The sequence below is a fragment of the Dendrobium catenatum genome, unplaced genomic scaffold (genome assembly GCF_001605985.2).
Source record: "Dendrobium catenatum unplaced genomic scaffold, ASM160598v2 fragScaff_scaffold_1263, whole genome shotgun sequence".
Classification (NCBI taxonomy): Eukaryota; Viridiplantae; Streptophyta; class Magnoliopsida; order Asparagales; family Orchidaceae; genus Dendrobium; species Dendrobium catenatum.
Window position 1 is genome coordinate 1,057,643 of NW_021319725.1, and position 23,936 is coordinate 1,081,578.

At 34.9% G+C, this 23,936-nt stretch overlaps 1 protein-coding gene across 1 annotated transcript in view; it reads left to right on the forward strand.

Moving 5' to 3' along the window:
• The first annotated feature begins 2,293 nt into the window (after window positions 1-2,293).
• LOC110106083 overlaps window positions 2,294-23,936 on the forward strand; it is a 30,731-nt gene continuing 9,088 nt past the window's right edge. Inside the window, exons 1-7 of the mRNA XM_020835827.2 lie at window positions 2,294-2,409; window positions 2,566-3,052; window positions 4,305-4,647; window positions 8,751-10,183; window positions 10,331-10,444; window positions 19,984-20,135; window positions 20,531-20,656. Of these exons, the coding sequence (XP_020691486.1) occupies window positions 2,681-3,052; window positions 4,305-4,647; window positions 8,751-10,183; window positions 10,331-10,444; window positions 19,984-20,135; window positions 20,531-20,585 (2,469 nt within the window). The 5' untranslated portion in view covers window positions 2,294-2,409; window positions 2,566-2,680 and the 3' untranslated portion in view covers window positions 20,586-20,656. The remainder of the gene's footprint in view (window positions 2,410-2,565; window positions 3,053-4,304; window positions 4,648-8,750; window positions 10,184-10,330; window positions 10,445-19,983; window positions 20,136-20,530; window positions 20,657-23,936) is intronic.

The window sequence follows — 23,936 nt, forward strand, 5'->3', positions numbered from 1 at the left end:
GATTGTTTGTTGTAAAATATGAATCATATTGCTCAATTATATTTGAATAGACTGACTTGATCCAAGAGTCCAATGAATGTGGCCGGTAGCTTACTATTTGAAGTCAATGATTTAGGCTTTGAATGTGACCGTTTTTTTAATTATTTTATTTTTTATATTTTAATCATAATTAATATTTGATCATTAGTTTTTATTACTTTTAAAGAAAATTATGTTAGGAAATTGATTTATACATCAGCTTTTTTAAAAATTATTTTATTCACAGTAATTTTATGATCATCTTTATAAAAATTTTGGTTGTCCCAAATTGACTTTTAATGCTTCTTAAAATAGTTTTTTAGCACAAATTATTTGAAGGAGGTTGCCAATTTGTTTTAAGGAGCTTAGGAGAATTTGTCTAGATGAATCTTGGCATGTTTGAATTTATCGTTGGTGAGTTCATTTTTTTTTATTACTCTAATTTAATTGAGTTGCCGACCCCACGTAGTTGGATAAAGGCTTGATGTTGATGTTGTTGTTGTCTAATTTAATTGAGTTGCCTTGAACCCAATGACGGTCAGAATTTTTATTTAAACTTTTTTTTTTATAAATTTAAGAGAGAAAAAAATAACAGGTAGCTCCCATGTTAACACGCCGCAACGTTGCACGCGATCGAACCGAACAAGCTGCTGCAATCCTCTCTCTCTCTCTCTCTCCAATTGCAATTTCTTTCTCTATTCGACAGACTCGCTGTGTTGACATATATTTTCGTATCGAGCTAAATCAACCACGATTGAAATCGATTCGAGCTTGACTGAGATCAATCAACTCGATCGAGCACGATCGAACTAAAATGACCCAAATCAAGCTTTAATTAAATCAAATTAAATTCAATTTAATCAAATTAAAGTCAAATTGAACGAACTAACCCAAAATCGATCCAAATCAAACAATCGAGCTTAGTCGAACCAAATTTGACTGAATTTGGCGTCGATTTGAGCTCAAATTTGCAACTTGAAGTTTTTTTTTTTCCATTCTTTAGTATATTAAAAAGAATGCAGTGCATTTGAAATGCTTTGGAGTTGATTTGATGAGTGTAAAATAAATGCATGTGATTAAATTTTTTTATCTGGCTTGTGGTTGACTGTGGCAGGTGATCTCCTGCAATGGCTTGTGGTGGTTGGCACAAAGGTCATGTGCTTCGTTTTGCTTGCTTTATCTGGATGGCCATTATTGGGAAATTAAAAACAGCCGACAATCTCTTTATGAGGGGTATTAATGTTAGCGCTGGATGTGGTTTCTGTTCGAATCATTTGGAGTCTCATTCGCATATTTTTTTCGAATGTGATTACTCCTTCTATATTCTTACTGGTCTTTTTCCATTCATGAACACATTTTATCTCAGACCAAACATTTTACAAACATTTGATTTCATGACCAATCTGAGATCTCACGGAAGACATGAACGTAATTTCTGTTACCTTTCTTTGGCTGCCTTGGTTTACTATCTGTGGCGTGAAAGAAATAATAGGAGATTTTCTACCATTGGGAGAAGCCCCATTGAGCTTAAAACTGATATTATTCATGCGATTCGAGCAAAAGTTAGTAACTGGAAGAGTTTTGAGAAAATCAAGCCAATATTTCCGGAAATCCTGGGCTGAGAAATTTTGCTTACTATACAGGCGCATGCATTTTATGGGGACTTTAGTTGATTTCATGCCCAGATTGTGGTGCATCTTACTGGAAGACCTTTTTGAAAGTTCAACCTTCTTACTGATTAAGTTTAATGCATGGAATTTTCTGCCCAGCTTCTCTTCCGCTGGAATTTTGCAGTTGTTTTTTGGGACAATGATGAGCCGGTCTACATCTCCTGCGTCTCCTAGGAAGGTCTTCCTGGCAACCAGGTTGACGTATTTTGGGCACTGCGACGGCCCTGTTATTTTTCTGGGCAACCGGTGCCTATGTGACATTCGTGATGGGCGGTTTTTGTGATATTGGCTCTGATGCCTTTGAGATGTAGACCATTTTCCTGAGTCCTTAGGATCTTTTCCTTTTTAGAATTTTCTTTGGGGGTTTTGGTATAGTTGTTTTTCTATACTTGTAATTTTGTTTTTCCTGTAACTTTTGGTGATTAATACAAGGGCTTTGCCCCAATTTTTCCCAAAAAAAAAGTATTAACGTGTCACGCATCCATCAGAACCCCATTTTCGTGTTTCGTGTTTCGTGTTTCGTGTTTCGTGTTAGACCCAGTTTCCAGCGCCTAGGCTGCATTCTCCGGACTTAAGTAGCCTATCAAAATATATCCGCTATATAAAAAACTCCGCCCCCCTTTCACCTCGATTTTTCCCTTCTCTCTCCCCCCGATCTGCGGCTCAAGTCTTCGAACTCTCACACCGCCATCTCAATACGGCATTCCCCTCCCTTTTTAAGGGCAAATTATTGCGTCAGGTGACCGAACGCATCTCTGCGTTCGGTCTCTCTCTGTCTACAGTAACCTGCGCTTTACTGTCAGGTTACTGTAGACAGAGAGAGACCGAACGCATCTCTCTGTCAGGTGACCTGATGCAATAATTTGCCCTTTTTAAGACATATAAAACCTCTACTCCCCGCCAAAACCCCTTTTGAAAGACACCCTTCTCTCCATTCGTCCTTCACTTCGTCTGCTCCTTCTCTCCCTCGCTAGGGTTTCCCGCCCCAGTCTATGGGGGACGAAGCGAGGGAGCGTATCGCTTCCGCTACGCAGGCCGACGCAGCACCGCATCCTCCGCCAGCGAAGAAACGAAGAGGAAGAGAAGAGGAGCTGCGGAGAGTGGCGCAGATCATGATGGTGCTGTCGGCGATGGTGGAGATGAGAGCGGGGAAGGATCCGACCGCGGCGGAGAAGGCTTTGGCGGCGGAGGCGAGAGAGAGGTTAGCTCGGTTATGTGAGGAGGTTCGGCCTAAGGACTTGTTCTCCAGTGAGGCCGTCAGGGTCATGGTTGAGGATCTGGGGTTGAATCGATCGAGGGACCCGGTGCTGGCGTTCCGGCCTAAGATTTCTATCGCCGAGAGAGTGCAACAAACCAAGAAAAAGGTAATTGTTTTTGTTTTATTGGCATCCCTTTTGACCCTCTCGGCTTCGTCAATTTCCTTCTACGTTATAATTTCTTCGTTTTATTTAGGATGTTGGTTGGCTTTGAGCCAAGAATGGTTCAGTTTTTGGTATGATTTGATATTAGTTCCCGAGGGTTTTGATTGCATCTTTGCATATTTGAGTAATTTGTTGGACGAGAAGATGGTGCTTAGGAATATTTATTGGATTAAGTGATTTATGAAATCTTGAGCATTGTGACTGATAGATCCGTTCTAGATAGAATTTGATGAGGATGATTGCTCCTGAAGGAGCGGTTTATGTCCTGATGGAGAGGTTTATGTAATTGAGTGGCCTTGTTTAATTCATTGAGTAAAAGTGGTTGAAATTTGAGAGTGCACTTTTTTTTTTAATACATTTTTCACTACAGCTCAGAATTTCTTTTGCAGATGGATGGATGTTTTGTTTAAATGCCCCTTCCCTCTTGATATCATGAATAAAAAATCTCGGTTATTCGGCTAGGCCTATGAATTATTTTATGCTTCTTAGCACCTGTGGTGATTAGAAGCACGCTAAAGTTTTGAACAACATTCAGGGGACAACCAAGAAATTGATGGTAAACTTCAGAAATAAATGGAAATGATGGGAATATTAATCACACAAACTTGGGACGGCTAGTCTTTTAGACTTTATTACCAGGCCGGTTAACCGCAGTAATCTAAGAGCTTATGAAATGAAGTTAAGGCCATAGAATGACTTTGTTTTCTTAACCCAAAATGGAGATTATTTTGATTCAGTCAAGTGCTTTAATGAATACTAAGTAGGCTCCCCGACCCTTGTAGAAATTGGGGTTTAGAAGTTTCTAACCTAGCAATTAATGATAATTCAGATTCAAATATAATAATGGCGGACTTATGAACCTAAAGGCTAAGCAATCAATTTAGGGCCTATGAATTATTTTATGCTCTCAAATAACATTCATAAGCAACAAATAAATCTTCTAACACTGGTTCTTGTGTCTTAAAAATACTGGCAACCATATTATTAATTTGCTTGGCATTCTCTTGGGACTTTGCATCAAACTGGAGATATGATTAAACACATTCCGAATGAACTAGTTAAACATGCCTCATTTTGTCATTCCAATGCCTTATTGTTTGTTCTATCATACTTTGATAACCTTCAACTTAATTCCGTTATATTACATTGTTATAGCTCAATCTGACGCTGGAGCTTTTCACCTTCTTTACTGTAGATGGAAGAGTCACGAGACCATACAGCTTCTGCTCATGCTTCTGTACCTCATTCAGCTAGCTTTGGTCCAAGCTCTGAATCGCATGGATCCCAAAGATTAATTGCTAGTAAACCGAGTCCAATGGTATTGACAGCTGGAGGTTTTCCCAATAATTCAGCTGCACATATTCCTGCTCTAGCTTCTTCCTCTATGAAACAGACACCAATGAGTGAAGCACAGACTGCTCTTGTAAAATTATCTTCCATAAAAGATTCATCTTCAGTTGCAACATCAAGTGTCGAAGCTGTAAATCAAAGGCTAGATGCACGGATCAATGGACCAACTTATTTTACACTTGTTCGACGTATGGTTTTGGAAACCATTTTATTTCTCCTCTTTTTTGTTCATTCCCATTCTGGTGCTGCATTATTTTTGCTCCTACACTTTTTGTTGCTTATGTATTTTGTTTGGTTAACAATGACATCTAGTGGATATTTAACCCTTTTTACAAAAAATTAATTTTTTTTGTTGCTGGTAAAAGAGAAGCATAAGTGTTGTAGAGATGAGGATGTTCAGGTGGATGAGTGACTTTACTCTAACACAGGATACGAAATGAGCATATGCGTGAAAAGGTTTGAGTAGCTCCAATGGAAGATAAGATTAGAAAGAGTAGCCTTAGCGATGACCTAGTTAGGAAAGTAGATGCATTAGATTTGACTTTTATTAAGAAAGGTAGAGGTAGATCTAAAAAGATTTGGTTAGAAAATATTAGAAATGACTTTTTTTTTTAGATTTAAACGAGAATTTGATTCTTAATAGGACAACAATGAAAAAAAATGATTCATGTAGTCGACCCCACGTAGTGGAACAAGTGCTTGATGTTGTTACTGATAAGCTCAGCTTTTTTTTTTTTTCTATATTTATTTTAGACCTCTTTGATTCTTACATAATTCTAAAGCGGAAATTTGGTCGTATGTTGACTAATATGATTAGTAAATCAAATTTTGTTGGCCGAATGACCATTCATGAACTAGTCGGTTTGGATATGTATTCAAAATTAAATTTTTAAAATGACTTAGAAGAATTAAAACATTGTTGTTGTCTGGTCCCAAGTCCTGAATGATAAAAGTGGAGGGTTGCGTTAGGTAATAGACATATAGTGTAAAATTTATCGAATAATCATGATATGAATCTTTAATATATTGTGTTAATGCTAGGGCGTTCCCTGGAAGCGATGGATTGTATGCCCTGAATACAGCGACAAGCGGGCAAGGGCCCCTGCACCGGCATTCAGGTCCAATGTTAAATAGGCAAGGATTCTCATATCATGGATAGATGTGGGCAAAGTAGCTAGTGGATGAAACTAAAATTAGGATATGAACTTGAAATATAGGTTCCCTTACAGACAAATTAATAGAATTAATGTATATTATTATTCATAAAAAATAAATATTTTAGCATTCAGGAAACTAAATGTGTTATAGAGAAGACTAAGAAGATTGATAGTTTAGGATTCAAACTATGGTATTCTAGTAGAAATTGTACTAGAAATGATGTATGTATGATTATAGATAAGAGTTTGAAGAATAATATTATAAAAATTAATAGAGTTAGAGATAGAATTATAGTTTTAAAGATTGTTGTTGATACTAAGATTATTAATATTATAAATGCTTATGCTCTTCAAGTAGGTTTGGATATGTGTTCAAAATTAAAAATTTGGAATTATTTAGAAAAATTAATATGAAAAATACCTCTTGAAGAAAGAGTTTTTATTGAAGGAGATTTAAATGGACATGTTGGTAGAGAGGTAGATGATTTTAAAAGCATTCATGATGGTTATAGCTTTGGAGTGACTAATGAAGGTGGTAAGATCATATTAGATTTTTCTTTAGCTTATGATTTTGTAATTGCTAATATCTTATTTAAGAAAAGATTTGAGCATCTCACCACTTATAAGAATAAATATAGTAAAATTCAGTTTTCATATTTTCTTATAAGAAAAATAGATCATTTAGATTACAAAGATTATAAAGTTATTCCAAATGAAAATTTATGTACCCATGTACCCAACATTGTTTATTAATTTTGGACTATAAGATAAATGAACAAAAAAAAAAAGTAAATTGTTATTCTAGGATTAGATGAGGACATTTAAAGAATATTAACAAAAAAATTTTTGAGAGTAAGATTATAGATTTTAAGATTTTGTCTGTGCATGAGGAAGCTAATGTAATATGAGAAAAAGTAGCTAGTTATATTAAAAATGTTACAAAAGATGTGTTTAGGGTATTAAAAAGAAAAGCTCCTAATAGTAAAAATAGTTGGTGGTGGAATCAAAATGTGCAAGAAAAGATTAAAAAAGAGGAAGTTTTGTTATAAAAATTTGTTTAAATATAAAAATTATGATAATTGAAAAATATATAAAGAAACTTATAAGGAGTCTAAGAAAACAATATACGATGCAAATATCTTAGCTTTTAATGATTTATATAATACATTAGATACTAAGGAAGGCGAAAGGTGGATGATAATAAGAATTTTGTTCAAGTGAAATGCATTAAGGATGAAAATTAAAAAATACTTTTATTAGAAGAGGATATTTAACAAAGGTGGATGGGATATTTTGTATTGTTCGTACTGTATGATGCAAGTTCTTACGTACGATTGATATAGTACGAAATTGGGTCGTCCCCTTTTTCGTACCAAACGAAGCTTGATTTGCGTTAATTGTTCATACTATACGATGTTTGTTCGTACATACGATGATAGAGAACGAATAAGGTTCGTACAGGATCGTATCAGACGAATAGGCTCATTTTTGAACTGCTCGTACAGTACAATGTCAATTCTTATAGACAACTGACAAAATAAGGCTCGTACATGGATTTTTGAACTGTTCGTACAAACGATCCTTAATCGTACTGTACGATCTTAAGTCGGTTGATTTGTAATTTTCAGTTTTCTAGGATGGTTTTTCTTGTGTTTCATGTATAAGTGATATAAAAACTAACACTCTATACATTTGCTACAATTTTCTCTTGAGAGTGGCCACTGAGTGTGAGTGTTTGAGAGAGATTGTGAGAGTGAAGTGTGAGAGATCAAGTGAGGAGTTGTGAGGGATTCACAAGGTTGCCCAAAGCGAGGTTCTCTTTTTCTTCTTCAAATTTTTGCCCATCTCCTTTGGAGGCTTTTGAGAGAAGATCTTCAACATTGTGTCGCGATACTCTGTCGTCACGAGGAGGGTGAGATAGGACGTCAGTACTTTGCCGTTACCAGGAGGGTGAAAAAGGACGAAAGTTCTCTGCCGTCACCAGAAGGGTGAGAAAGGATGTCGCTACTCTGCCGCATCGGGGTTGGTGGAAGAGAGTTTGTAAAGGCTTCTCTGTCTTGCTGTGGGGGCAAAAGGAGAGTCACTTTGATTTTGTGCAATACATGGAGAAAGAGTATTCAGGGAGTGGACGTAGGCTAGTTTGGACCGAACCACTATAAATTTGGTGTTCTTCTGTTCACTTTACTTTTTCTGTATTTTTATTTTTTTGTGCTTCAAAATTTTGTGGTTGAAAAATTTATTGTGATAATTAGTTTATTACACAACTGCATATTTCAGGATCATTGTTTGAACTTTCTAAAAACGGTTTTTGAAAATCCAAGAAATTTTAAAAAATTACCAATTCATCTCCTCTTGGTTAGCCTTGGGACAGTTCAATAAGGTCTAACAACCTACTCTAACTTTCATAAACTAGACTCGAAGATGAGTATGGCTGAGATGCCTCTATATAAGTTTCACAATCAGAGGAGGCAAAGATCTCCCACCCCACGTTTTGAGTGTTTACCCTTTCATTCTGTGTCAAAAAAAGTCTTTCATTAATTAGAAAAGTGCAGGCAAAAATTGATCGTCCTGATATGGGATAAAAAAGAAATAAGTGTTGGGTATAATTCCAATCAAAGGCATCCGCTTCCTAACCTATGGTATTCTTCTCATTGAATGAATATATTTTTTTCTTCCAAATTTAGGTTTTTAAGTGATCAAGTTTTCTTCTACGTGGTATGGTTTGTGTATCCTGCTTGATTTTCTGACATTGTGCCTGTTCTTTGATGGTGATGCAAGGCCAATTTACAATGTGACTTGATGCTCTGCTGTCTGGTATATTGTTTATTGGTCAAATAAAGGAGAATATTTTTTTTAATCGCTATTCTAATTTGCTTAGAAAAGAAACCTACAAAAGAAGAACTGTAAGATATATAGTAAAACCCTTTAGTTTATGATGTTCAGTGAGTATACGACTCCCTTTTTGATATTCAGTGTACGAGAGAAATAATATTAAGCAACTAAAAGTAAAATATTTGGTTGACATTTTTTTTGGCCTGAACATTATCGAAATATAATTTTGATATCGTTTTCTGAGTAATTCGGATGAATATATTTGAGTTATTTTGGTTGACATCGGGTATTTTGAAATGTAGCTACTGCTGCTACCAATTACCTAATGGAAAAGCCTTCAGCTTCAGGGATATCAACATCTGCTGCTCTAGCAACACAAAATCCAGATGTTAATTCACAGGGTAATCATGAAGTGAAAGCCATTCAGGCTTCACACCAGATGATGAAAGCACATGATACAAAAGGTCCTGTGGTTCATGCAACGCAAGTAAACATGGTCATAGGAAATCAAACTTCACAAGGTTTAACATTTGTGCATGTACCTTCTTTTATCAGCAATCACAATGAAATTGCTAAAAGTGTGATGGGTGTTGTGCAAACAAAGGTTCCTGATTGTCCAAACTTACCACTTCCGTCAACTGAATACATAACCAAACCTCTTAATTGCCAAGTATGTAAGATAATTATTACTGATGTGGAAAGTTTACTTGTTTGTGATGCTTGTGAGAAAGGAATTCACTTGAAGTGCCTTCAATTGAATGGCACCAAAATCATTCCAAAAGCCGATTGGCACTGTCCAAAATGCTTGTCAGCAAACAATGGCAAGCCATTTCCACCAAAATATGGTCGTGTTACTCGGAATATTCCTTCAGTGACGACTACTTCCAGTGGAGGTGGAACCATATTGGCAGAGAAGAATGGGGAAATTCCAGAAGCCAAGTTTAAATATCAGAAGTCAATGGAAAATGAGAATTTGAGCTCATCCAGTGTTGTCCAAGTGTTAAATATGAATGGGAAGAGAAACGGAGAAGGGATGTATTCAGGAACATCAATCAGTGACTTGGAGGAAAAAAGTGGGTTGGCATCTGCCATACATGGAGCACAAATTGGAATTTCTGATGGTCAAACTGCAAGAATCAAATCACCAGAAACAGAGGGAACGAAACCTGCTTCTGATTCTCAATCCAGGAACTTTGATGAGCTTCCCGAGCAAAGCTCATTGTTTACATCTGAGATGCAGAGATCTGTCTCTGGATCTATGCCAGATATAGAACAAGCAAAATACCTTTGTTCTAACCAAAAACATGAAACTGTTGTCAAAACTGCTTGTCAGTCTCAGTTAACCAGTGACTTGCGGACTATTAAAGAAGTAGATGTTCCAATTCGTGCTGAATCTGCAGATGATCTAATGCTAAAACCAAGCAAAATGGTAACTGATGATTTAAAAGAATTTCCTAAATCACCAGAAGCATTTTCAAATCAAGTGCTAGAAGTCAGTTTAGAGGGTGAACATGGTTCTCAGATGATGTGTGGCCAAATTCTTCAGAATGAGAGTGATTCTGGCAACTCATTAGTAGAAGAACTGCAAAGATTAGATTGGGTTGGTGATATCCTTGAGGTTGCGGAGAATAGAGCTTATTATAGGTCTTGTCGCATTAATGGCTGTATCATCAACCTTCAAGATAATGTTATAGTTTCTACCAACAGCAAGAACTTCTATCCAGCGAAACTTCTGGTGAGACTTTTGCGTGCCCATTTTTCCTCTTTATCATACAATCTACTGTTTTATTTTATTTAGTTGTAATTAATTGTGCATGAAAATCTTACATTTCTTTCTTCTGTTTACTGATTTATGATTTATTTAATTTATTCTGCTGGAAAGTCTTTGTGGGAAGACAATAAAGTTTGTTCAAAGTTAGCCATTGTGAATGAGTATTACTTGCCTGGTAATCTTCCCGAGGGTGTTGGTCAACCTTCAACTCCTGTGAAAGATGAGGTCAGTTATTATTTGTATTTTATTATAAATTATGGTTTCATTTTTATTTTCTTAATTTTATCCCATGCAAACATGTGGCCTATGGTTTCAAGCTTCTTGCATGAATGCATGTTTTGACATGTAATGAAGTAGGAGAAATTTTGCGTCAGGTTCTTTTAACCCATTTTTGAGTCTAAGGCAATGTAATCCAAAATACAAGACATATATAAAATAATTATAAGAAAGCTATTTTGTACCACAAAATGACACTCAAATTAATTATTTGTTGCAAGAAAATATTGCATTGTCTTATATTATAGATGAAATGATTTTAAATTTTGTTCATTCCTCTTGTGCTTTTGATATATATATATATATATATATATTTCATTTGTCTTGCACTCCTGAAAAAAAAAAAGTGGTCGCATAAAAAGTTGGCCTTCCGATGGTTCGGTTAGGAGAGTAGATGCATTAGATTTGATTTATGTTAATAAAGGTAGAGGTAGTCCTAAAAAGACTTGGTCATAAAATTATTAAAAATGACATTTCTTTATTAGATTTAAATGAGAATTTTACTCTTAACATGACACAATGGAGAAAAAAAGATTCATGTAGCTTACCGCACGTTGTGGGACAAAGGCTTGTTGTTGTCGTCGTCGTCGTCGTCGTCGTCTTGCACTCTTGACCCTATTTTTGGGTCAAGGGTCCTTGACACAATTTTCCTCTATTAAAAGTCTATCTAACAAGCTTGGATGGATTGAAAGGAGATTTATTGTGTGAGATTGTCTCTTTTTAGTTCATAACTATAGGGCTTAAAGTGTTGGAGTATGCTCTTCTTTTCCTTAGAAGCAAGAGAAGATTTATTTTTTTTCAAGTTTAGCATATTCTTTATTCTTGAATTGTTGTTTGGCAAAGTCAAGGTGTTTGCCAGTAATGTAGAATTATGACTTAACTTGATTACGATGGAAAATGATAAGGATTAGTTAGCATGTCACCTAGATATCACAATTTAACTCGATTGCGGTACCTAGGTTTGACAAGTTTAAGTACCTTTAATTTGGTTTGGCAGAGTGTTTTGAGATGATTTTCTCACCAATCTTAATTATAAAATCAAAATTTACTATATGTATTTTCATACATTCCTAAAAAAATGTCTAATTTTTGTCTGCTATTTATTGCTATCTATCTAATCTCTACAAGTTTGTTACCTACCCCCTCTAAGCATTATGTAGGGGATGGCTGAAGGGTATTGAAGGGCATCACTTATTCTTCCTTTTTCATTTAGCCATGTTTAAAGCCTCATTGGAGAGGTGATTGATGGACTGATAGGAGGTTTGTAGCTATCTTGGTCTGTATCATACAGAGGAATTTTTTTTTCTTGGGTGGTTGACAACGAGCGCTGAAGGCCCAACTATGACAGTTGGAAGTTAGAGACTTCCAGAAAAGGACATAGTTGATTGTTATAGGGGCTGGAGGTAAGTCCAAAATAAGAGATGGCAGGCTTTCTTCTATATTCAATGAGCATAATCGACGGAAGAATTAAACACTGGTTTGGCCTTTGGAGAGAGAATACTGGGGAGAGGGAAGAAAACTAGGGAGTATGTGATACATATTTGAGTGAGCAAATATTTGTATAATATATTTGTTTCTGGATTAGTTTGTATTTCTCTTTTTATGCAGTCCTAGATGTAGGTTGATCTCTCCAAACCATGCAAACTCTCTTGTATTCTTTGTTATTCTTGCAAAAAAATTTCTTTTTTTTTTGCTCTTGTGCATAATTTCTCTTTGACACACACTTACTCCAAAAAATTATTATTAGAGTTACGATAGCTTTCGAGTCTACAAGAAGTTTGGGAGCAATAGCGTACGAAGATGGGAAAGATGAGGATGGATCGATTTAATGGAATGATTTTGGTGTTGAATGATGTGTATCAAAGATTACATATGCTAGGGAAAGTTATATCCACCTTTTTCTTATAGTTTATGTGGAGCAACCTGAACCAATAATACTATAGGAAGAGGAGCATTGGGAGTTATATGGTTGATATTGATCAAGAAGGGTTCCTTCAATATATTGCACAAGGGGACCTCAACTAGAATGATGAAGGCTTTGTCAAGCATGTATGAGAAGCCTTCAACAGTGAACAAGCCATATACAGTGAGAAAGTATTTTAATTTCAAGATGAATAAAGGTGCTTCCACATCAATGCATATATATGAGTCCAATTTGACCACAAGCTAGTTGCTACTTGATGTTAGATTTGATAACAAAGTTTAGGCATGGCGTTGTGGTTGTTGTCATCACTATAGAAAGTTGGGCTAGAATTTTGATAGCTCTCAACGGTTCATGCTAGTCTATGAAACTAAATTTAAATGATGTCGGTGCCTAATCTTAAGCGAGGACATCAGCAGATGAGAATTAGGTGAACATTCTTCTTTTGATGTTTTGAATTTTGAGAGTAAAGAAAAAAGTGTAGCAATAGGCAACAACAAAGGAAGACTCAAATCTTAGCCAATATGCCAATCTAAAAGTAGCAGTGGTATTGTTGCGGACTATAATATACGCGGCAGTAGAGTAAAAAATATAATGTCTTAGCAATATACGTATATCCAGAGTGGCATGACTTGTAAATAGGTGTGAGATCAAGGGCGAATCGGGAGTGGTTTGAATGGACGGTCGATATTGAATCTCTTGATCGTGGACCGTTCGTTGTACATTTTAAGGCCTTGATGACGTCGGAATTCGGCGATCTTGGGCTCGTTGGATTCGTCTCGTCGAGACGTTCGATTCGAGTATAAGCTCGTGAAAATCGGAGACCGTTTGGTAACTCAAATTGTGGTTCGAATCTCCCAACAGCGCTTTGGGTCTTTGATTTAGACTCATTTGGGCTCGGATTGGGTTGAGTTTTGTGTCATTGGGTTCGTGTCTCCGAGACGCTCAATTTGACTATAAGCTCGCTGAAATCGGAGTTCAGATGCTCCTGAATTTTATCTTTGAAGTTTCCAACTCAATTTTGCTTCAAGATTTGTGCATGATCAAGATAATTTTCTTATGATGTATCAGGTATATATTGGCAATTTGGTGAAATTAGCTGTATGAAAAGAGATTGTTTGCATAGGAATGGTGGAAAAAGCTTGAATCAATTTGTGGAATCCTTGAATGCTGTAAGACCATCTCCTACTAAGCGCCTTACAGGTGTATGCAGTTGTTCAGCCGCTCCAATCGAACTCCAATTTGCATGACATTGTCCCGTGGTGTCACACTGTTTAGCGACGCAAAAAAATTTTTTTGTTGAAAAATTAGAAAATCGGGTTTCAAATGTAGTTTCTTTATTAATTTTTCAAGTACAGTTTCTTTACTATTAATTTTTAAAAGTAATATAATTTATAAATGTATTATTTTTAAAATTTTAATATATATATTTTTATAGTTAATTTATTAAAATTAGATTATTCATTTTAAATAATGTAAAATTAAATAAATATAATTAAGCTACAACATTAATAAATAAATTATGATAAAATCTGAAGGGCTACAAGTGGCATTGGCGTTGGCAGTTATCAAGCAAATAGTGCTATCAAATGGCAAAAAAAAAATTAAGCTTTTTGGGCCATTTTGAACTACCGGGGCATTTTTGGTGCTATTTGCACTATTTGACTTTTGGGGGGGTAGGCTGAACATAGAGCAGAGCCACAAAACTTTGTCGCAGAGCTTGATTGTCATGTGGGGGATGAAACATTTGCGATGGATTGTCGGATTCGGAGGATTGAATCGATATGCCAAGTCACATGGTATTGATAAATATGAAGATATGATTAAAAATAAATATAAAAAATATGTATGAGAATGGATATACATAGAATATTCTTTTTTTGGTTTTAGAAAATGAAGTTCGGTTAGAGATGGGTTATTGCATTTTGGAATATTATTGTATTTTGGAGTGGAAAATGAGTTTTTCGTTCAGAGATGGCCTAAGTGAAGATATTTATGATGCAGTTATCTTTAATATTGAGTCTTATGGAGTACTAGCTTGGTAATGGGCATATCAAATTGATAATGTGATTATATTGAAGCTTCACAATGTGAAGCACATTCTTGAAAAAGAGCTTGATTTCGATTGGGCAGCGTAGTTAAGAATGCTACATCTCAAGTTCTCAACCTTTTATACTTATACTTGGAAGGTGATCAAATGCGACTTGGTGATAGCATGTGGAAGAACGGATGGCACCATTTACGTGATATTAAACTTCAAAATAGTGAAACTATAAAATTTAGTGTTGATGATTATGGAGATGGGATGCATGAAAAAAATTATATCAAGTAATAATTTCTAAGGGTCGATGTTGCAAGGTAGATGATATTTCAGGATTATGGAGCAGTAAGGTAACAAAGCAAGGATTTTAGTAAATGATGCCAGATTTACCAGTTCATTAGTCAACCTCTATATGTGATTGAGAGGGGTTATCGCTTTATGGAAGACTCCTGTGTTGAGCTTGGTACCCTTACAACCCGTTGCATCACGATCAAACCCTCTCATGTAGAATACCCGCATCACGCTTAACCCCTCACACTCACGTGCTGCATGTTTGCACTTTGCCCCAATTTATGTTTCTTTTCACCACGATGATGTCCGTTTATTCTTAGGACTTACGGCTCTCTCAATTGACTTTCCTTCTCCGGCTTTGGTGTTTAGAGTAACATCCTTGCTACTATGTACTCGTTCTAATTTCAACCTACAACATGTTAATTTTTGTTCCTCTTATCCTATTCAACATCACAATCTTTTGTTTCTTTTGGCTTCAATTCATCCCTTGATCGTTAGTTCATCTATGTCTAGACCCTTCATTGCCTTCGCCCTTAGCTCCTTTGGTGACTCCACATTGTGAGGATTCACTTTTGGCCACTCCTACACCTAGGATACCAGTTGCTTTGGAATCTCCTTCTGCGTGTGCTCCCCATTTTATCTGAAGAGGCTATGATGGGGATGGTGTGTCATGAATCTTAACTTGCTTCCTCGATTTTCATATATTTTTAGCAAAATTCAGTACCAATGCATCATAAGATGCACTTCATCTTGTACGGTTAACCCACACTCATTTTTTTATGAAACAATATTTTAGGTAGTGTTCTTTCTTTTTCACAATTGTTGGCAAGTTCACGTAGTCGTGTCTCAATCTTGAAATTGTTGGTAGGTTCATTTCCGATTTTTTATCAATTGAAGATTTCTCTATTGGGCTTCTTGATTCAAGCATGTTCCTATCAAATTATCACTAAATGTTGATTATTCAATACTTTTCTCAAGAAGAGATCATAATTTGGATGGTTATTTTATGTAGATATTTACTTAGCCTCCTTACTTTGATTGCTCCGGGAGCCACTTATAACTTCTATTTAGATTTCATTTTCTTGGCTTTTCATTCACTACTTTTCTCTTGATGTTATTTTTTTTGAAAATTTCTTTAAGTTGATGCTACTACTGCAAAGTTTTATAGGCCATCAATTGCTAAGATCATGGTTGAAATGAATAATTACTATCCTTTTGGAGAAGGAGATTTGGATTGGTTCTATTGCTTATGGTTACTGACTGAATTAAAAAAAAAAATTCCTTCACATTGTTCTTCTTCTTAATATTTGGTCATAACTTCACATGATGCTTCAAGGCTCACTCAGAATTTGTAATAAACATTTTTAGTGATTCAAGCAATCATAGCATAAAGGAGCAATCGAATGATCAAAACTTACTCTCAAACTTAGTAGTTACAATTCAAACTATTTCTAATTAGATTTATACATAAAACACTCAAAACACTTTAGATATTTTCATGGATTCAGAGTCTTCTCTAAATGTCCATAGCCTAGTGGAGGTTATTGGTGACTCATTTGCACACAAGGTCATTTACCCATGTCCGGTAAATGTATTAGATCTTCCTGACCTTGCTTTGGTTAGGGAAAATGGTGATCCAAATTTATAGAAGATCAAGTAGAGAAATTGTTTCAAATATTCAAGCCAAGAAAGGTATTAATAGGAAAAAATAATATCGTTATTCTTTAAGGTTTGTGACATTTGTCAGACTTTAAGCAATTTGCTTTAAATGAGGATTCCTAGGATTCTCTTCCGTCAAATGTACTCTTGCTTTGTTGCTTTTAATTATCTTTGATGGTGTAATTTGGTTTTTTCAACTAGTCATTTTTTGCAATTTCTTGATGTTGTATTCATTTCATTAATTGATTATAATTTTTTTTCTTAAAAGAAACATATATCCATATTACCTTAGACTTGCTCTTTTTCTTTCTTAATCCTTTGAATTATGATGCACTAATGTAGGCACGAGTCTATTATATTAAATATATGACACTAACATGCTTTAGACATTACATTATAATTTATACATTAAAAAAATGTTGTATAGTAATTGCACAAATAATAATTAAAAAAATGTTATTAAATTCTAATATTATAAGGATGAAAAAAAGGAAAATGTGAAAAATACATAAGAAGTTTCTCTTTTCTTTCATAAACATTATATGTCATCAAAACTGAAAGAAAATCATAATTGGCCTAAAAAAAGAGAAGGCTAAAGTGAGTTACGGGCTTGTTGTGTGCGTGTCATGGTTGCTAGCTAGATGAAGAACCTCACATGAAGGATAAACGACTGAAGAAAATAAAATATGGGCATGACCATTTAGAAATTTAAATATTTAAATTTAGCCATCCAAGGACACATGTGTCGATCATGTCTGATATGTGTGTGTGATTTTTTTTTTTTAATTTAAATAATTTGACAAATGGATGATGTGTCTTATACGGTGTCAGTTGCATATATCATGCATATCATGTTTTGAACTTCTCAGACATTGTATACGACTTTATAATAGAGTGTAACTGCATCGTAACCTTTGCCTCTAATTTATCTACCCATCCATTCAGCACATTCTCCACCTTTCATTGTATATGTCTACATCACTTGAGTATATTTTCATGTATCTTATATTCAATATATGTTATTCTAATTTGACCTTTAATATAATTATTCTATATTTAATATTTCTTAATTTTGCTACATATCTATGTTAAAACTCATTTCTACTATACCTACTTAGCTAGCAATATTTTTTTGTGGTTCAACTAGAATCTCGTAGCCAAAATAATTGCAGTTTATAAAATTTATGTTTAGGTCTCAATATTATTATTTTATTATAAATTTCTACAAAGGCACTTTTTCATTTAGCCACCTAACCTTAATTATTAAAGTTTATATCTTATTCATATCCCCTTTTTCTACATGATAGATCAAACTTCAAAGATACCCAAACCTATCAAAGTTATGTTGTATGTTATCTTCAAATAGTCTTGATTGATAATTGCCTATATACACCTGCTAAAAATGCATATCATATATCTAGTCTTTATTATAATGATTCTAGGTCCTCTATTTTTAAATGTCTTTTTCTTTTTAATTTTTTTACTTATTTCAACAGCAACCTAATGAGAATTATGCCATTTACAAAAAGCATATAAGAAATCTCATTGTGAATTTCCTCAAAAAGCACTTAATAACAGATGTAAAAAGATATGGACTCAGATGTTTATTATTGCTATAATCCCATTGTAATTGGAAACTCTTTTATCATTCTGTAGCTCTTTCTACTATTATTTAGTGCAAGGTTTAAAATTGCGTAATTAAGCCTCGAGTCTGTTTTCGTCCGTGAGGCGAGGCGTAAGGCTCGAGGCGGTCTGAGGCGTAAGCCTCACGGACACATAATTGCGTAAATGAAAAATTAAGGGTTTTAGCATGAAAATAATAGCAATATTGTATCTTACAATAAAAACATCTAAATGATATATGAAAATAGTGTAATGTAAGAAAGTAGATGCAATAAAATCATGTCCCAAAGTACAAAATCACAAAATATTAGTTTAACAAAACTCCCAAAATAAAAAAAAAACATATAAAATGCAATCATATCCCATCACTAAATGGGTCTTCAAGTGAATCTTCTTCTCCAATTGTATCTATGATTGCCATGTCATCATCATCTTCAATATGACTCGCTTTTTCTTTTCTCTGTTCAATAAGAGAAAAGATCATTATCATGTTCATTGCTCACTTGACATAAATGTAATGCAATATCATATAAAAAATTGTGGAATACCTTTACTTGATTGTTGTGCTGCAGAGCTAGTGGATGTGTGTGGTGTGGTACTAGTGGATGTGCCCACTTGATCTGCTTCGCCCCTCAAGACATCCACACTTAGATCTTCTAACTGTAAGTCTGATAATGACAAATCTGTCTCATCATCTATGAACCACTCATTATCAGACGACACATCATCACACACTAATGGAGGCCGACCGTGCGGGCTCCTCTGTTTTTCGAGAACTGGAGCTTACGGGCGGAAGTTTTCGGGAATTACCTGGGTCGAACGGGTGTGGGGGTAAAGAAGGGCTCATTTTAAGTGGGTGGGACCATTTGGATGAGGCGTATGCCTCCCTCAAAATTGCGCAACTGAGGCGTGCCTCAGCCAGTGTGAGGCGTACGCCTCGCTTTTGGACAGAATTGCACAATTTTAAACAGAGATTTAGTGCAAGATCATGCTTATTTAAAATAATTTCATCATACCTTTGAAACACATGTTACTTCCGTAATGCAGATCAAATAAATTCTCAAAGTATTGGATCAGATCTCTTCTCAAGGTTAATAATTTATTATTATTTATATTTTTTATTAATTGTCTTATAAAAAAACCACCTTAATTAAGTTTTCTAGCATGAATCCAAATTGATTCACGGAAAAGGATGTAGTTTTCCCCAATTTAATTTTCTAGCACTCTCTCGTTAAACCTTGTAATATGTTTCTCTATTACTCTCTCATAAAACTCTGTAATATGACTCTCTATTACTCTCGTAAAAATTTGTAATATGACTTATAAATTTATTCTTATATAATTATCAAAATCTTGACCATTTTATTTTTCTTAAACATAAGTATAGTACCAAAATGCTTCTTCTTCATTCATTTGTCATTTTCTTAATCTTTGAAATTCCATTGCAAATATTTCTTAATCAAACAACTGCAATATCTTTTATTAATCTTTATTTTTATACATTATCTTCAGTTTGAAACAATTTATAATATTTCCTAATTTTTATTATGTTGTTCTAAAATAAATTCTTCCTTAAATTTTCATTTAATTATTTCTTAAAAAGACATATCTATCTTTCCATTGTATGATATTGGTTGGGCTCTTAAAATGTAAATCCACAGCCCATTTCAACTATTTTGATTAGCTATAGATCAATTTTTACCATCCATTCACTCTTCATTTGAATAACATTACAATATCCTTAGTTAAATAAAAAGGCATCAAAACCCTTCAGAAACCCCAACGCAAGCATAGTTCTTATTTACTTATTGTAGCATTTGATCTGCTTCAGGTATTTATTTTAGTATCTATAATTTATTTTTTCAATTTATCGCTGCTAAACACTTGAGTTCCTTACAAATTTTGTTTACTTAAGAGTACTATTTTTAATCCTATTTTGTATTTTGGTCGCAGGTGTATGCTTCAGATAGAAGAAGCACAATTTTGGCTTGTTCGATTTATGGTTTATGTGATGTTCTACCTGAAGACAAATTTAGGGAGGAAACGGACAGAAGAAATCTTTTAGCAGACAAGGCTGATGCCCTACATTCAGTTTTTATGTGCAAGTAATTCTCCTATAGGGTTCCTTCTTTAAATATTCATCTATGCTTTTGATGTTAATTTATTCTATTGTGGTAATATCTTTACGCTTTATATGAAATCATTTTTTCTGTAGGTCCTACTTTTGGGTTTTAGTATATCCACTTGTAGCTTTTACATGGCAAAGTTACTAGTGTTATAATTGAATGAAAGTGTTTACATGATGAGGCAGCTATGACTGTTGAATTCCTGTAGAATGAAATGGTTATGAAAGATGATGATTACTATAGATGACATTTTCAGCTCCAATTTAGCGTTGAGATCTCGGATTTATGATATATAGGATGTGATTGCCCTTTTTATTGATTATCGTTTCCATCCTCTGTTATTTGCGTTTCCTTATTATCTTTTCAATTTACAGATGGATATTTGATGAATCTAAGCGCATCTTCCAAAATTATGATCAATTTTTATGATGCTGTGATTTTAGTTCTGTCCTTCACACTTACCAGACGTGCTAGATCAAGAATGAATATTTTTAAACTAGGTATGCCCTTTCTATGACGACTTTTCTTGTTTTAATTTCATTTCTATTTTGGCCAAACTCATTTGTATTCACGATACTGGTTTTAAGAACGAGTTTTTTTATTTTGGTATCGGCTTTGCTTTAGCAATTCATGAGATAAAAATGCTTGTGTTGTATGATCAATCGGACCCTAAAATACTTGTAACTAGGATTGGTAAATCATGAATATTTCCCTTGGTTATTCCTAACCTGAAATGTTGAACGACGCTGCAGAAAAATATTGAGATGATCTGACTATGCTTTTCATTAAGCATATATTGGCACTCTCTGCAGATGATTCCAGCAATTCCAAGGACTTCTGTATTACTTAAATATGCACAATAAAAAAAGAAAAAAAGAAAAAAATGGAAAATTTGGCTTTGTGGATTTGAATGGAGACGAAATCCTGGAACAAAAATGTTGTTAAAGCATATAGAGCTTGGTGAAGTATGATAGTCTAAGATTATCTTATTAAGGTGATTAGGGTGATGAATCATGAAATTCAGTTCATCGTAGCTAGTAGGTAGCTTTTAATTCAGTTGGAAAATTTTAAATTGGGAGTACATTGTCCTTCTATGTTTGTTTCTATTAAGCTGTCCAATTCGATGATGTCATTTTTTTTAATGTGTTTTATTGTTGTTATCGAATTGTTTGTTGATGGAAAGTATTTTTCATAAAGGCTATTTCCAAATTTTAATTTAAGTTCAACTTAAATTTGTTAAATAAGTGAAAAGTTTGAAGATGCACCACAAAGATGGCTAGATAAAATCAATGTAGAATGATTGAAAAGAAAACTAGTAGACCAAGATATAACTCAAATATAAATTGTGCAAAATATTTTGCCCATAATAGATTCAAACCTCATGCAACGCTCATCGAGTGTATATGAAGGATGAGGATTCATAAAATAGGTGGTCCCAAATTCATAAAATAGGTAGTCCCAAATAGTTGGAATAAGTTATTAATGATCATGACTTAGCTCTTTCTTTTCCGGTGCAGATGAAGAAACAATTTCTCTTTATGTTGTTGTTTCGGGGAATGAAGTTGAATTTGATTTGGTAGTCTCATATGTATTCTAAAATAGAATATTCCCGAATTCTTTTGATTGCGTTCCCGTCTCTCGGCTCTCTCTTTCCCTTTATCCCGTGCCTGGGTGAATAGGAATATCTTTCTCCCGGCTTACTATGATTTCCGGGTGGGAAGAAAGTCATTAATTGCTAGCTCTTTTCACGAATACACTCTTGTGCCGCAGGAAGAACATCTATCTCTATCTAAATGGTGATGATGTTCCATACGGTGACAACCTAATTGTTGCCCTCTAAATTGACATATTCTATGTGCATGAATGTCCTACTTTTTTTGTCCTGGTTATTCAGATGTTACGTAACATGAAGGAAAAACAGTGGAGGAAGAGAATTAATTTAGAGGAAGAAGAAATTCGCATTCATCATGATGATTTTACATCCATTTTTCTCCTTAAATGTCCTATGTAACAACTAAATTCTCACTAATCATGCATGAAATATTAACTACACTAAATATTCATGAATTTTAATTACCCAAACGTACCTATTTACAGCATAATAGCTTAATAACCAGCTACATTAATACCCACTTGACCCATGTCTCCACTTCCTTGAGTACGTGCATTGCCCAAAGGCATAAGTAGCTCTTCGATGTGGCTGCTTTGTGGCTGGCGGCTTTGTGAGGGGACTCTGTAACATCAGATTTGGTTTAAGATGCTACTACTCAAGTTCTCGCCAATTATTTGTCTTCAAAGATAGCATGTAAACATTTTTAACTGAGAATCTACGTTGCATGTCAAATCTTTGTTAGCCATGTTGAAATGACAGAAAGGAATAAGAAAAGTGATAGGAAATACTTGAGTTCGCAAGTAACCCTAAGGGTAAACTTGAGTTCTCAGCAATCCTAACACCAAACGAAGAGCAAACAGCAGTAAATTTGCTGTCCACAACAGAAAAACAGCAAAACCACAAGGAAATTGTTAGACCGGTCCACTGGACCGGTCCAGCCGGTCCAGGCGGGACCGGTTCACGGGCCAAGATCGCAAAATTAGGCGGAGATCTCCGCCTCCTGCGGAGATCGAGCGGCCCGACCAGCCCTTTAGAACATTTTAGGAAGCGTTTTTTAGCGTTTTGAGAGGGAAATTTGAATGTAGGGGCTGTTTAGGGATTTCCTTTTGATTTGTATGCATTAAATAGTTGTTTTTCCTAGGGTTTGGACATCTGGAATTTGGCTGAAATTTGAGATCTCGTAGATTTAGGTTTCTTTGGGCTCTAGCGGCGTCTAGAGATTTGGGAGAGATCGATCCTCCTCTCGAATTGAGGATCAATTGTATCTTGCTCTTTTATTCATCGTCTAAGTGGAATACAAGTCTTTTCTTGAGTTTTCTCTCGTATTTTCCCGAACAAGTGCTGTTTTCCTGCTGCAAACAGCAGAAATCTGCTGTTTTCTTGCTGTGGACAGCCATTTGGCTGCTGTTGGTTCGCCGATTTTGGATAGGTTGCTTGTGAATACAAGCACTTCCTATCAGAAATCTGATGTAGAACGGATATGGGGGAGGGGTCATTTGAAAATTAAAATATGAATTTAATTTCAGACTTCAAAAAAGGGGGGAAGTGGAGGGAAAATTTGAATTTCAAGTCACCTTAATTGGGAAGGATTAATTAGGATTTGATGAGGATGGGGATCGGCGGTTATTAGGGGTGATTGGAGTTGATTGAGGGCCTTAATGGAGAGGCATTAATTAGAGAGGAGGTGAGAGAAGGGGCCGGCCATATGGAGAGGGAGAAGTGTCCACATACAACGTATGTGGATCAAGCATTAAATGGTATGTGGCGAATTAAATATGAAATTAATTTCAGATTGAGAGTAATTTGAGGAGGCTCCCTAATGTCGAATTTATTAAATTGGAAATGTTTTGAAATTCAAATTTATTTGAATTCAAAATTGAATGATTTTCCAAATTAACAAAAATCTAATTTAGGAAGGTAATCAAGATGCTATTTTGAATTCAAAATTCAAAATTTGTGGAGGAGGGAAGAGGCTAGGGGTGAGGTGGTCGGCCAACTATGGAGATGGAGGGGTTGATGTTTGATCCAAAAGAAAAGTTAACCAAAATCAAACGAAATAAAATAAAAACGGATGGTGAATGATGGAGACTATAGATGAGAGGACGGATAAAAAAAATAAAAATAAAAATAAAAACGATACAAACCACGAGCCCGGACTCTTCCTGCGG